Source organism: Pogona vitticeps, chromosome 1 (genome assembly GCF_051106095.1).
Source record: "Pogona vitticeps strain Pit_001003342236 chromosome 1, PviZW2.1, whole genome shotgun sequence".
Lineage (NCBI taxonomy): Eukaryota > Metazoa > Chordata > Lepidosauria > Squamata > Agamidae > Pogona > Pogona vitticeps.
Genome location: NC_135783.1, coordinates 80,639,203 through 80,655,401, shown reverse-complemented (window position 1 = coordinate 80,655,401; position 16,199 = coordinate 80,639,203). Strand labels below are relative to the sequence as shown.

The window sequence follows — 16,199 nt, the reverse complement described above, 5'->3', positions numbered from 1 at the left end:
ATGCGTTTGAAATGCTATGTGGGAAGTACCTCCAGTCTTAAATGCTGTCAATTATTACTGCAGTATTAAAAATCTCAGTGCTCTAAAATCCTAAAAATACTTATCTTCTTTGTTCCACAATAGACAAGATGATCCACAATCTAGCCAGTGTAAAATAATTTTAGATTCCACCACTTCCAGGTGGGAATTTAAACAAATGCTCTTATATCTAACTTAAGGCATCTAAAGTTGTACCGTTTCCCCGAAAATAAGACCTAACCTGAAAATAAGATTAAATTATTAAAATAAGATTAAATAAAATATGATTTTTCAGGATACTTGTAATATAGCCCTACCTCAAAATTAAGCCCAAGTAAAACCCTGCCCTCCACCCTTGTACAGCAACCAGAAGATGATGACATGACTGTATTTGAATAAATGTAGATTGTTGTACATGAAAAAAATAAAACATTCCCTGAAAATAAGCCCTAACATGTTTTTTGGATCAAAAATTAATGTAAGACCCTGTCTTATTTTTGGGGAAACCTGGTACTTTTGTACTTTTTCTCAGTAAACATGTAGAGGATTGCACTGTGAATGTCCTTAACTTCAAACTGATCATGGCCACAGATTGAAATATATATTATTCTACTGCTGAATAATTGTCTCTACAGAACTTGCTGTGATGAGTAATAGCTCTAATTAGAGACAGTTTGAACTAGTGGGTATCTACGAAATTTACAATTCTTTCCCACAGATGAATCCAATTAACTGCCCAAATTCTGTTGCTTAGTGTAGTACATGAAACTAAAGTAGGCATATTAAATCTGTGGGGATTTGGTGAATCAGCTCCTCTGTAAGTTTAATTGACTCAAATGCGCCTACTTCAACTTACTTCTGCATAGAGTACATCCATTTGAATCAAATGAACTTACGGGCTCACCAAATCCCCACTGATACAATGGGCCTGCTCTAGTACAATTTACTACACTAAGCAAAGTGTGATCATTCTTCAGAACAGAGGAGAATTCCTGCATTCGCCTATTTTTTCGTTGTTGCGGTGACTTCTGATGCAGCACATTGCTTTGCCCTGTCTTTGGTCTCAAGAAAAGAAAACATACACCAAAATTCTTAGAAAAAAAATGTTTATTCCAGTATGCATTTCTGTTAAGGTCTATCAGATGAAGATAACATTACATCAGTTGGGCCAGGGTAGAAATACAGCTTCATTATACTTTACCTTCCAGATTTAAACATTCTCATTTTTGAAATAATAAGTATATTACATTATTTGGAACGATACTGACAACTTGGGGCAAACTGTCGCAGGCTCAACATCTATAAAATGCCAATGTGAGTTATATTTGTACATACAAAATGCTGTAATCCACATACAGTACTTGGAATCTACTTTACAGTAAGCAGTAACTGGCTGATTGGCTCTAATCCCCTGAATGCTGCTCTAGTCCTAATATAGGCTAATGTAGCAAACAGTGCTTAAAAGAGAGCATGCTGAACACACTCATCAGGAGTCGGGATCCACTGGAGCTTCCAAGCATCTGTACACCCACTGTCATCACAATTTTTTTTAACTTGAAAAGACCCCTTGCATCCTTTAAAGGAAACATGGTAATTTGGCCAGATTTAGACTGTGTGGGCTGAGCTGTTTTTGGCTTAGGGCACGTTTTAAAACCAGAAGTTACGTGCAATGAAAGTGATCTTTTAAATCAACAAAAAATGGGGTGGGAGAATTCTACTTTTCAATGTCCAGAGCCATATGTAGCCCTGAGAATTCTGACACTGCCCACATCACTTACACATATGTTCGCTTTACATCTTTAATAGATGTTGTTCTGTAATTGGTTTAAGTTTTAACATACTCTACTTCAGAAGGAAAGGCTAAACTACAAGCATGGAAGAAAACGCAAGCATACTTTGGTCTTGCAGAACAAAAAGGGTTCCTTTTTTTTGAGATCCATTTACAGACTAAGATATTAGTATAAAGGAACAAACTACACCAAACCCACTGTTCCCTACATAAAAACTATTATCAAAATGGGAAACTCATATTGAGATATCAAAATCCATAGCACAACTCCTTCTGTCTTCCTTTAATACACACTATTGCCAGAGTGGAAAATTCATATATGTCGAAGAAACTAAGGAGTTTGTAATAATTTTTGAAGGACAAGCCCAGTCTTTCTCTTGCAGCAAAAACAAGAACTTGTTGCAGTTAAAAACTAACAGATTTTATTATGGCATAAACTGCAATGGGCTATGGAATGGCCTGTAATGTTCAAAAGCTTGCACCACAATAATATTTGTTAATCTTTAATGTATCACAAGAATTTTTGGTAGGTTTCTGGGTTTATGATTAGAACATTTTGTCATTTATAATCATGTGATTTCCCCTGATAAAAAAAGCTGAAAGAATCTTGTTTTATATACTCAAACCAGTATTTTATATCACCTTCACATCAAATACGATCCACATCATTATATCCATAGAGCTTCACATTACCCAAAACTTCATCTTCCCAGTTGGGTAGGCAGCAAAAAAAGAAAGCACAGCCTAGCGCCACAATAGTGCTTGCCCAGCCAAAGCCATATGCCCAACTAAACATGTTGCTTCCTGTCAATTGAATGTCTTCAGTAAACATGACTGGATAGATGACCAGGCCTATAATCTGGAAAGCAACTAAATGGAAACAAAAAGAAGAAAAACAATTAAGGATTGGATTCATTAATTGGCATGTTGTATAAACTGTATCCCTGTCAAGTGATTAAGAGGAGTTACACCCACCTTTGCTACCTAATTTAGCTTTGTGGAATAATAAACAACATCCAGCATCATATTATTCCCCACCACTGTAGACTTATTGATCAACTGTTAAATACAAAGCCAACACTTATAAAAAATCCCACTGGGTCAAAGGGACAATTCTAGTTGAAATGTTCTGAGAGCAGATTAAGTCATATGAATTTTCAACTCAGTACTTTGTTTACAGATCAGACATCTATGGCAGTATCCTGTTGATCATTCACAGAAGCACAACACTCCACTGACTGTATCTCTGCCTAAACTTCACTGTGCAGGTGTGGACTGCAGAGCCTTCACACTCCCAACACTAGGACTTCTGCATACCTAAGGGGGAACTGGATACTGTGCAAGCTCTGTAAATATCATTCAGTTCACATAAGCAAACTGAACAAACAGGATTTTGCCCCATTTATCCACACTAGAAATTTAAAGACCTTTAACAGCCGTTCTCTTATAAGAATCTATATAAATGAAACCAAGCCACCTTGCAACCATAACTTACTGAAGGATAACTCATTTTGCAGTTTAACCATTTTATTTACTTTTCCAGTTATGGCAGATGTTCCCTCACTATATTCTCCTTTGAGGAAGAAGGCAGAAGTGCTGATTTATGCTGTGGCTTAGTGTCCATGGTAAGTGTTGACTACTGAGGTACCCATGGGGCAGAAAGGATGAATGTGTGTTTTGTATCACTGGCATATAATGTGCATATTTTAGTTATTTTTCAGGAATAGAAATGTAAGAAAAGCTACTCCTCAAAAACTGTAGCTATTAGTTTTTGAACTAAAATAGTTGCTTGTTCCTTTTTAAAAAACACAACAGCCAAGAGGGATCTCTTGGTTACAAGATAGCTAGTCAGCGTATTTGTTATCAGTCCATAAAGACAAAAGGAGAGTTATTGGCTTGACAATGTTCCTAACATGAACAACACTTCTCTTACCTAAACATTCCTGGGGTCAGGGAGGTTTGCATAGCACAGATAATCAGGAAGATGAAAGGATGTTGGAGTTTTGTGGCCTTAAAAATGGGCATGCATGTGCGCCATTTCAAATTTCAGCTATACACCCCCAATTGTTATAATCTTGATTACTTCTGAATTATATGCCCCCAGTCTAATGTCAGCTATGAGAATATAATTCTCTCTGTTATAAGAGGAGGTCACTTTGGGAAAGGTGTATCAGTGAGAAGCAAGAAGTTTAAGAACTAGTCTTTGTTTCCAGTCTTACCAACAACAAAGAGTAAGCCTCCAATTGCTCGAATGAAGTTAAACCGCAGTATTTCGATGGAAAATGCTATGACTGCAAGGCAGAAGCAGATGCAGAGGATGATAAAACCGACAAGATATGTAGCAGCAGCAGCTTTCCCCCAACCTATGAAGAAGACAAATGTGAAAAAGTGGGGAGTTTGAGAGGGAAAACATTTTAAATATAGGTATGCATGGACATCCATCAAACCCTGCTTTTCCCTCTTCCTCTTTAAAAACACCACTCCTTTAAAATAATTTAAACTGCTAGCAAAGTATGGAATGTAGCTCAGCTTCAAAAAGGATGTATAAAATAATTTCATTTGTTTTATTTACTGATCACTGAATAAAAGAAGTATCACTGATTATTCACAAATTGAACCTCAAGTGCCCCTGATTATAACAGGTTTACTCAGGATAATACTAATGTTACACTAGATCTTAATAAATATAACAATAAATATAAGAAAATAAAGGCATAAAACATCTGTAAGCAGAAACTAATATACATAATAAAAGAGCATAATAAAAGTACAAGGCATATTTATAAAGCTTTTCTGGATCCCATTCAACTGTCTAGGCAGTGGGTCCCAACCTTGGGTCCCCAGATGTGAAGCCTTCTGGGAGTTTTTGTACAAGAACATCTGGGGACCCAAAGTTGGGAACTACTGGTCTAGGGCTTCAGGTGCATGCTATAATGCATTTGAGGATGCAAACCCTAGAGTTCCCAGAGCAATGAGACCTGGATCTGATTCAGTATCTTAAAACGAACTTTAAAAGCTGAGCACACTCTCAAGCAACTGATAAACTGAATTTAGGGAGTTAGCCACAGATTGACTGCTGGGACTTCTCCTGACCCGTTATTTTAAGGCCCTTGCCTGCTTTTCCAGATCTCATCAGCAGAGGATGCAAAAATCCCTAGACAAAGCAAAATGCATAGGCCATTTATCATAAACACTCTGAAAGATGACATCCTGTTCTATACATCCACTATTTTAGCCAATGAGCTCAGCAGATTTTAGCCACAAGTAATGGAGAAGAAGTGCATAGGTCTGTTGAATGTATCAACTAATTAACATACTTTAATTCAAATACTCTATATTCAGAGAGCCAACAAATTGAAACTATTATTTCAGAGGCAGAGAAATACATTAATCAAGAATTCAGTCTGATTCTCTCAAAATACGGTTACTGAATTTTTAAAGTCACCCACTCTACTGTACCAAAGAAAGGCATGCCACCCCCAGTTCAAATCATTACCTTCCAATTTTAACAGTCTTTGATTTTCCAATAAAATCCAATCTTTAATCCACGTTGATGAGGCAACCCTATGGTAGAACAGCCAATTTGGAAGACCCATTCCTCCTCTCTGTTTCCTATCCTTAAGTGATTTTAATTTTATCCTTGGTTTCTTTCCTTGCCAATCTGATCAAGTTCTTTAAATATTGATTCTTTCAGAACCACTGAAATGTTTTGGAATAAGAAAATCAACTTTGGTAAATTATTCATTTTGACTGTTGCAATTCTGCCGATCATTGTTAATTGTAGATTTCCCCATCTAGTCAAGTCTTTATTTATTTTATCAGTTTCAGATAATTATCTTTCATTGAGGTACTTGTGCGTTTTTTAGGGGGGGTTGAGTTGGGTTTTTTTTTTTTTTTTGTAAAGGTTATTCCAAATAATTTTACTTTCTTTCCCTCCTGGAAATTTGTAAGATTCAAGAGGTCATCTATTTCTTTACGTTGCATGTTTTTAGATTATTTATTTATTTATTTATTTATTTATTTATTTATTTATTTATTTATTTATTTATTTTATTTTATTTTATTTTATTTTAATTTAATTTAATTTAATTTAATTTAATTTAATTTAATTTAATTTAATTTAATTTATACCCCACCCATCTGGTCTTCCGACCACTCTGGGTGGTTTCCAATGCATAGATAAAACATACAAATATACACACATAAAAATTATAACATAAGCTAAAAATTAATAAATTATTCAAGATGGCAAAGAAGAAAAGGAGAGAAAAAGAAAAGAAATCAAGGATTAACTGGAGGGAGGGCCTAAACGAACATCCATGTTTTTAGTTGATTTTTGAAAATACCCAGCGAGGGGGGCGCGCGAATGTCTTTCTGTCATTTATTTTCAGACCTGCCATCTCTTCAAACTCTTTTAATTCTTTCATAAGTGCTTTAGTTGATTTACAAGTCCAAATGAAGTAAAACCATTATTCAAATTTGTTTATCTTCATATTGTTAAACCATTAGACTTTAGTGTCAGGTAGCATTATACCCAGGACATAACATCACTACTGAGTGTGTAATTTTGCTGTCATATTTGTTTCGTATACTGAGAGGGAAATCAGACAGGCATATAGCTCACTACATAGCTCACTTTTTGTGTGATTTGGTTGATCTTATTTTCTGGCAAGCACATATATTTTCAATTAAGAGCAATCCATTCCACACATTTTACAAACCATCCAGCTCCTTTCTGGTGCATTGCTAAGGCTGAAGTTTATTTAGTGTGATAAGGAACACTCCTAATTATCCCATTTGCTGTCCATGTAATTGGTTACTTCACATCCAAATAGAGCTGTGGGCAGTGTTATCTGAGATTACAACCCTGTGACATATTCTGTGGGCTGTGGCTTTAAAAGGAAGGATAGAACTCCCTCCCTCTCCTATTTTCATTTTACTTTTTTTATATTTCCCTAATTGATGCAGCTGTGGAAATATTAATACACTGCAGGTGTCTTTCAGCACAATACTGTATATAAACTGTATTTTGTTGTTGTTTAGTCGTTAAGTCATGTCCGACTCTTTGTGACCCCATGGACCAGAGCACGCCAGGCCCTCCTGTCTTTCACTGCCTCCCGGAGTTTGGTCAAAATAAACTGTAAACCATAATAAGATGATAATATTATTAAGCAGAGTTTGATGCATTGCTGTAGCGTTATATCAGTTTAACAAAAAAGAGGGAAGTCACCACGACCTATAGAATGACAGCCGCAAAGAAAGCTGGGGGCGGGAGCATCAAAATCAAAAGGGGGATAAACTGGAGTAATCCAAAAGACTCTCTGGGCACTTCTCACATGAGAAGAAACGTTTACCATGTGAATGGAAGGATTGCTCTAGTGTGAGATAACAGATCACATCAAACAATGATAAGAACTTTTTAAGCATGAACCAACATCCCCCATTTAATTGTGCCCTGAAACTAAGAGGAAACGTTTTAGTAATAAGCCATTACTGTTAGCTGCACTACCCACTACACTACTCTACAACAATTACATAATTAGTGTGTATATAATACTCCAAGTTCTTCAGAATGATTAATAGTAACCAGATTTGCTAATTAGGATTTGAACACAGATTTAAAGCAACATTCAAAGTTCTAGTTAGCATTAAGCATGCTTAAGCTCAGGAATGCTGCAAAAGAGTACAGTCGATAAATAGAGCATCCAGACTCTAAGGGCTCCTCTATGTTAGGTACTGAACACTTTGTGTCCTAACTGTCAAAACTTGGCTCCTAGAGGTGCATCCAGACCAGGGTGGATAAAAGTCATTATTTTTAACATCAAATTGTTTTAAATCATGATTTAAATTCTGAAAAATCAATTTGTTTATTTAAATGTTAGAAAAATCTTATTTTTAAACTTAATTTAAATCCAGTTCACCCAGATCCTGAACAACACCATTCGTCTTCTTTCCCAAATGCTGCCATGTGCAAAATGTAAATTATTCCTTATGTCTTTTTTTTTAAAAAAAAAAGTTTAGGATTCCACTCTCTTGGCAATACGACAAGTGTCCCAGTTCTTTTATTCTACTTGTCTGTGCTTCTCTCACTCTCCTCAAATCTTCATTCCTAAACAGCCACAGCTTGCGGTGAAGAATAGAAACGGGCACTTTCCCAAGCACTACTACACCCTCTGCAGTAATGGAGATCAAAATAATAATAATTAAAAATATGGTAATGTTTGGCTATCCTTGCTTTTCTAGGCTTTAGGCTGACATTCCAGGTATACACAAAATGGTCACCGCCCTTTCTACTCCTGCCCAGAACACAAGGCTGAAGCCAAGGAAGCAACAGCAACCTCTGTCAGGAAAATTGAGAGATTTGTGAGTAATGCCATCAGTAGATGAGAATTAACACCCTAGAGCCTAGACCGGGAGCAAATCTTCTTCTCACTCATTATAAGCAGTACTCCAGATAAAAGTAATCTCTTTGTCATCTCAAAGAGATGCCCAGCAGATGAGCAGGGATTTTACTGATTTTCTGTGTGGATATTTTTTCTTCATACTCATGTCACAGCCATTTTGTATTTCAGCAAACCTCAAATTTGACTTCTGATTTTACTTTGCCATTACTCTTACGTTGTATGACTGACTTATTCTATGTATCACAGAGAGGAGAGAGAGAAAGAAATAAACTGAAGAGCTATAGCAATACTAGTCAGAGTACTAAAATTTAGGGTTTTTTAAAAAGCACTTCTTTATTCCCTTGTTCTGTGAAAACCAGTATTTTTCTCTTTAGTTTTATTATTACTATTCAGTGGAAGATAATCCCTGTACCATGACCTTTCCCCCAGCAGGCAAAGACCTTTGTTTTCAGGCAAGTTTTAAAGTGATTTGCTTAAATGGAAGCTTTAGGAATGCTGCAATATTGAAATCAGGAATTAAAAAAAAAGTTTTTAAAAGTGATTTTAATGGTGGTTTTAATACTGTCACATGTTTCATCATTTTCTAATATTGTTCAGTGCTTTTAATTGAGACTATTGTGCCATTTTAAGTGATTGTGAGCCATCTTCACCCCCCTACAGGGAGAAAAGCGACATATATGTAAAGTAAATAAACACTGTAATGAATACAAATAAATACCTTTTCTTGCACTTTTTCCTTCACTGATTTCTCATGGGGCAATTTAATCAAGGTCACTAGGGTTTCAGGGCTCAGTGGGGGGACTTGAACCTAGATATTCTCAGTCCCAATCCAACAGTACTCAGCCACTGTGCATAACGCTGGCTCTCAAATTTCTCATGCATAGTATCAAGATGTACTTGTCTACTCTGAAATCAACTGTTCACCAGCATGACTGCAAAAAAAAGGGGGGGGGGTGAGACAAATTACTCTATTTCTACACTACTCAGTTTTACAACTACAGTATGTAGCTCAGTGACTCTGCTATCTGGTTGTGGAGTCAAAGGTTGAGAGTTCTGTTCTCCACAGAGCATTTCAGAAAAACCAGCTCGTGAAGCCTTGGGCAAGCTGCATAGTTCCAGAGCACCCATAGAAGACTAGTGATTGGTAAACCACTTTTCAATACTCTCTACCTGGAAAAATCTGGAAAGGCAGGACATAACTCAGTATCAACTGGACAGCGCACAATCATTATTCTATGTAAAATCCCTGATTTCTTATTGCTACTGTTCAGGAGTCTACACAATTTCTTAAGCTCACCTGATCCTATAAGACTTAGTCCAGAGATGTCATAATGGCACTTCAAATATTCTGCCCCAAAACTACCAGAGGGACACCACTGCCTTGTCTTATACAAGGAGCTTTGTGTTGAACAGGGGAAGTTTTGAGGTTGCACATAAACACAGTATGGTACAGTACTGGTATATGGATTGCTGATTGCACAGTTTCAATGTACAATGAGCCATTCTTCCCCTTTAAGAGCTGCCACACACACCTTTCTAGCCAAGCAGCAGGGCATGGGTTCTTTTTGGCATGCTTGTTGTTTTGTTGGGAGATAGCCACCTCCAACAGCCTCAGCTTTCAACTGCTGTATCACTATCATAGCTGCAGATACAGTGGGGGAGGGAAAAACGGAAGGGAAACAAGAACCTCTGCAGACAATCTGGGAAGGGCTTAATTGACAGCTGGGGTCATTTGCTGTTCGGATGGGAGGAGCACACCAAATAGCACACCACTCCTCCCCACAATCTCAACAAATCCTTTGTTGCCTGATCCACCCCACACCCAAAACAGCCAGCCTGGACAGGCCCTCTGTCTCTTTCCAAGTACCGTAAGTACACACATAGAAGCTGAGTTAGAAAGCAGTTTTCCCCACTGCTGACATAGCAGAACATTCATTAGAAGGCTTATTTCAAAGCCTGAGCAAACTATGGTTCTGAAAGCTTGAGAACTAAGGACATACTGAAGGAGTCCAATGCTACAATGAAGGATTAGTGATAGATGTTCTTCCAGTACAAATCCACAGCAACATCTAGCCCTTAATAATTAAGACACTATTAACCAGTTTTATTATGTAATTATAATGTATTGCTTAAGTGCAGTTAGGGACTTCATAGAGGGGGATGGTGAATACAATTGAACTAGTTTGCTGCACCCAGAGTAAGAATTTGGCTCCACCATAAATTCTAGGTTGTCTTTGACTTCACACCAATGGAACTTATCTATTATATACTGTACAACTATGTCTGTTCCCAAAATAGACTATATTTCAACTATACCTTTGTTATTAAAAGTTCTAACGACAGCAATTAAGCTTGCAGTAACTTCCATATCCATTACTGCTACTTGCAGTTATTTGCAAGATTATCATTAATGCTGGTTTGAGGAACCAAAGACGTATTGCAAATGTATGTTACCAGAGTACTAAAGAATGTTAAAAGGTAATCCATTTGTGCTTTATAGATTAGCAAAGCCTTTGACTGCATAGGACAATGAGTGACCATGAATCATCCTTTAAAATGGTGTCTATACTCTGGAGACTATTGTTAAGAGAGAATATGGAAAAACATACTGTAATGGCTTTTGATAGGCAAAGATATAAGGCAAGCATGCATTTTATTTCCTTATCTATTCAATTTATATGCGGACCACATCAGATAGTTGAATTAAATTCAGATGGAGAAGTGGAAAATTGGTAGAAGAAATACAAGTAATTTTAGATGTGCGTATGACACCATATTACTGGCAGAAGATAGCAATGATTTGAAACAACTTCTGGTGAAAAGGAAGAAGAATGTGCCAAAGCCAGATTACAGCTGAAGATTAAGACAAAAATCATGACTACAGAAAAATTACATGTTAATGGTAATAGTGAAGAAAATGAAATTGTTAAAGTCTAACAATTTCAGAGACTAGAGACAATAAATCAGAAGATGACTGAGACTTGAAAGAGCACCTATGAAGGAAGTGGAAAAAGATCTTCAAGTGTAAGGATGTGTAGCTGAAGTCCAAAGGCAAAATCATCCATAGAATGGTATTCCTGACTATTATGTACACAGATTTGAAAAGCAGGGTGATAAAGAAAGCCCACAGGGAGAGGGGGGTCAATCCATTTGAAACATGGTTTTGGAGGAGACCTTTACAAATATTATGGCAAATTAATGGCTTCTAGATCAAATCACGCCTGAACTCTCAACCAGAAGCTAAAATGTTATCGGAATTTGGACACACCAGGATAAAAGGAGACTCACTGGAAAAGGCAGTGATGGTAGGAAAAGCTGACTGCAGTAGGAAAGAAGCCTGAACATGGGATGGATTGAAAGCAGGAAACCACTCCTTTCAATTTGAAAGAACTGAGCATGGTGGGCCACGCCAGAAGACTGTGATGGTCTCTGTAAGGCACATAACAATTGTCTTGTTCAGATTACCTGTGGTACCCCTCTTGTTATGAGTGACAGAGTGTGAAGAGTGTGTGTGGGTTCCAGCAAGACCAGCACCCCAGACCTGGGGTTTATGTTTTGTGAGTATCTTATGTGAATGCAAAGTATGAAAGAGAGGCCTCTTGGAACCCTTTGTCTGATATCCTACATCTTATGTCTCATCAATAAATGGTACATGAATAGTGCTTAATCCAAAATTATTGGTGTATGGTCTTCTTGTCAGTAGTCTGGCTGGGCTCTCTCTCCTCTCATGGTCCCTCTCCCCAGAATATAAAGAACAAGAATCCATTTGGGGTAACACTCTCAACTAAATTGCAGTTGTGATGAGAAACCTTTGCTAGAAAACTTTAAAAGTTCTATCTATACAAGTCAAAACATGTTTTTGATTGCTCATTGCAAAAAAAAAAATCACATTAGAAGTGACAGAAGTCACATTTCAAACATTACTCTACAGGCTAATAAACCACAAGAACACTTTATTTATTTATTAACCCCACCTTTCTCCTTAAAAAAAGGACCCAAGGTGACTCACATAATTAAAAGGCAGTATTTAAAGCAACAATGGTGAATTATGCACATCCAAAATGGATCAAACAAACATTATACTAAAAACAAACAACATGAAAGCACTGTCAAAGCAGTAAGATACAATTTACAACTCTTAGAAATAGTTCTTCCAGCACTCAGCTATTACTGTCATACAAATGAACTTTAAAACAAATGGCAAATCAAACTCCAGGTGATCCAGATTTTTCCAAAAAGATGGCAGTTCAGTTGGGGTAACCAGGAATCTGATCCATGGCATCTGGAGCAAAGGGGTTTGAGGGTTGTTTTGATGATCCCTCCTACTGTTTCTTCCCGCAGCCAGCAAGGTTTATACCACGCACTAAATTTCTGATTTAAACGAGTACGTGAAACCAAATAAAGGCTTTGCTCCTTAATTCTCTCCCCCACTACTACTCCTAATAATTTCGCTATGGCTTGCCTCTCCCTCGTCGCCCCACGCCCTGTTGCTCTGCCCGTCTTCAATGCCAACCCCGAGAGATTTCCGTTTGTTCCGAATCATCCCTATAATCCGGGCCAGGTCACGACGTCCTCTGAAGAGGGTTGCTTTTGCTCACCGCCACGGCTAAAAACGTTTCGGTGAACGCCGGGACCGAAATAAATGTTTCTCAAAACCGGGAGGGCCCGTGTCCCGAAGCCCCGGGGCCTAGGCCACGACTAACCACCGTTCTGGGCTACAATCCCCGAAAGTTTATGCCAAATAAAACTTCTCGTCTTTAAGGTGCCACAAGTCTCTTGCTTGTTTTCCGTTGCACCGGACTAACAACAACGTTACCTCCACACACACACACACCGATATCTTTTTTTTCCCCCTTGAATTCTAAAGTACAGCCATAGCCAGCGCAACCTTTGGATGAGCTACGCCCTGTCATCCCACGCCTCCAGATATATTTCAACACCGCTGTGCCAGTTGTAACCCTGTTTTTCCTCTACAAAAACACCACGTAGCTTCCCACCACGCCGTTATTTCAATACACATTTGGGCCCATATCGATCGTAGTAACTGCCTTTGAGGCCAGAGCTTAAAAGACTTTCTCTCGGAGCCTCTCAGGATTCAGCCCGACAGCAGCCCCACGGCTGCCTCCACGCCCCATGACGACCGACACTTACTGTAATCCATGAGGGAATTGCAGCCCCAGTTGAGGTCGGCCGGGCTGGTTTTGAAGCAGTCCCACCACAGCGACGCCCGGCGCACGTAAGGCGCCTCGGCCGACTCCAGCCATCCCCTGCCGGCCAAGGCAATGATGCCTTGGATGATGGCGATGCCCAAGAGAAGGGGCAGAAGCCATCTGCACCTCCAGCAAGCCAAACCGCACCTGACCATTTTGTCAGAAACAATCTGTGGAGATGGTGGTGGAAGAGGGCAAGCCTGAAAGAGAGAGAGAGAGAGAGAGAGAGAGAGAGAGAAAGCGTGGCGCGGGGCTCCCTCCCGAGAGGGCTCCTTGAGGGCCTTGCTTGTGTCTCTGAGGATGGGCGGGCGTGGGGTGGTGCTTTTGAACCGACACAAAAGCTCCCGGGGAGGAGACGGCAGGGCCCCACCTAGATTCCAGGCGCGGAGAACATCAAGGGCTGCTGTAAACCTGTTGAGCCGGAGAGAAACCGGCTGGTAAACAAACCTCCGAGCCAAGCCCGCTCCCAGGCTTTTAACCCATTCCTAGCAAACACAGGAGGCCTACCTAGCCCTGCTGCCTTCCTGGGAGTGAGGAGACAGGTCTCCTCTAGTGTCAAACCAACCGGTTTGAAGACAACGGCATTTCTTAGAGATACTGTGCATACAATTAGCAGCTCAGCCCTGGAAGTTTCAAGTCCCTGAGGGAAGCCCATAATACAGCAAGCGGACGTTTTTCAAAGGGAAGAAAACGCCTTGGCAAGCCAAGGTGCGTTGCTCATAAGTAAAAGTGGTGGCGATCAAGGTGCATATTGTTGTGTTCAGCTCCTCTTTTTTTTCCCCCACGAACTCCAGGGAGGTTATCATCCTCTCTAAATTATTATTTAGACGCCATGGCCAGTATTTTATTGGTAGTCTGCAACAGAAAGGAGATGCATTGAATCAATTGTTAAATGGTAACTCAAGACAGATGTAAATCCAATTAATAGATTTACTCTAGCTGGACCACTGATGGATAGGATATGGCTCAGTTCATACCTGGAGATCAACAGACGATCTAATCAGAGGAAAGTCTGCTCTGGATGGGACAGAACTCTCTGTTGTAACAGGGCTTCATTTAAGGGCTTATCTGGATTGGGGGTGGGTGGGGGGAGGCAGTTGCTGCTACCAGAAGCAAGTTTGCCCAGTTTTGACTTGTGCACCTTTCTTGAAAAGATGGATCTGGGCACAGTAATCTATGCTGTTATCACCTCCCATTTAAATTGTTATAGGTGGAGCTTTGTCTTGAAGAACTAGTGCAAAATGTGATGGATGGCTACCTTGCTTTCTGGTGTCTGCATTTGTGAAGGTTTATTTATGGGGCTCTCCTTTTTCCCAAATAAACCATGAGGCGATTGTGATTCAAACAAATGTTCTTGATTTATTAACTTGGGAACAGGTATAGAAACATCAACATGTTGTACATCTAACTTCTCTTGCGGCCGGAACGTGGCACGCAAGGGTGTCCATGAACTGTTACTAAACAGGTTAATGTCCTTCAAATCCCACGGTCCAGCCAACACCTTTTCAGGTTCTTGGGATTCACCTTCTTCTTCGTCAGGAGTTAGAAGGGGGAGGGTCTCCTCATCTCCGAGCCACCCCCATAACGGGGATCCCTCTCCTTGGGGTTCAAGCCACCGTCCGGGAAGCAGCCCATCTTCCGGAGCTCCTCCAAATGCCATGCCCGCTTAGCCTCTTGTTCACGGACAATCTTTTCCTTCTCCTCCCTTATCTTTCTTCGCCACTCCTTGGTCTCGGACTCACCCCAATATGAAGGTCTCTGGGGCACCCCTTGACGCCTTCGCTTCTCAGCCTCTGCATGAGGCACTCGCACCTGCTCCCATTTTCTGGTCCAGGGATCCTGAACCCAAATCATCTTCACCAAATATAAAACCAAACAAGTTCTAGACCTTCCTTCAAGTCGTGTCTATACATGCAGAAGAATGAGGTGGCAGAATTCTGACTTGCCTCTTTAGACTGTAGAAGGGGAATATTGTCTGACAAATTCCCACACATTTGCAGGGGAACGCTCGAGTCTCTGCTGTGCTAGCTTTCTTTTCAGAGCGAGTGTTATTTATAAGAGCGCATGTAAAATTTACAGTTTACTACAATATGACTAAATACAATCTGTGCATTTCTAAGACAGAACCAGAACAACTCTAAACACATTCTCCTGTGTTTACTCTATGAGGGACAGCCATTGCTAAAGAAGAGTAACATGTTGCATCTCTCACATCTAGGGGAAAAAATAACCTAGTTTTTTTATCAGATTATCTAATTCTATGTCATGATTATAATAAGCTTGTACAATCTACCACTCCTTGAATAAAGTGGGCTAAATGATCAGAACACATTCCATACAATTTTAAATGCAGCCATACACTGTAATTAATGGATACTCTTGTCCTGCTGTCCTAAAGTCTAGTTAGAACAAAACACCCATCAACAAATATTCCTTGGCTGCTGAAAATAATTTCCAATGTTTTAGGTATTTGGCATCATGAAATATTTGTGTGTTCCTCAAAGAAGCCTAACCTACTGGATAGTAGAGGGAGCGCTTGCGCGCCCTTCCACCCACCCACCCACACGCATACACACACATTGTATACATAGGCTTCAACTGTATGACTCCATGTTATTCCTCCAGTAGAACAACCAGCCTGTGTAGCCCTGGGCTAGCTACGCAGTTGGAGTGCACCCACAGAAGGGAGTGGTAAAGCACTTCTCAGTAGTCTGTACCATGGAAAGGTTGCCATAAAGTGGAACCTACTTGAAAGCACAAAATTGCTATTATAAAGAA

At 39.5% G+C, this 16,199-nt stretch overlaps 1 protein-coding gene across 1 annotated transcript; it reads right to left on the bottom strand.

Annotated features, from left to right (window-relative positions):
- Nucleotides 1–1,107: 1,107 nt before the first annotated feature.
- On the bottom strand, nucleotides 1,108–13,844 carry PERP (p53 apoptosis effector related to PMP22). Its single transcript, XM_072996195.2, has 3 exons — nucleotides 13,363–13,844; nucleotides 4,027–4,170; nucleotides 1,108–2,677 (listed from the first exon to the last, which is right to left on the bottom strand). The coding sequence occupies exons 1-3, from the start codon at nucleotides 13,574–13,576 to the stop codon at nucleotides 2,457–2,459; spliced, it is 579 nt and encodes a 192-aa protein (XP_072852296.1). The 5' UTR covers nucleotides 13,577–13,844; the 3' UTR covers nucleotides 1,108–2,456.
- Nucleotides 13,845–16,199: the final 2,355 nt, after the last annotated feature.

What these genes read in the sequence shown, in the direction of transcription:
- PERP (XM_072996195.2), bottom strand. Translation starts at nt 13,576, where the DNA reads ATGGTCAGGTGCGGTTTGGCTTGCTGGAGGTGCAGATGGCTTCTGCCC. An exon ending in CAATTCCCTCATGGATTACA is followed by an intron (nt 4,171 to 13,362) that starts GTAAGTGTCGGT and finishes TCTTCTTCATAG; the next exon opens with GTTGGGGGAAAGCTGCTGCT. An exon ending in AGGCTTACTCTTTGTTGTTG is followed by an intron (nt 2,678 to 4,026) that starts GTAAGACTGGAA and finishes GTTTCCATTTAG; the next exon opens with TTGCTTTCCAGATTATAGGC.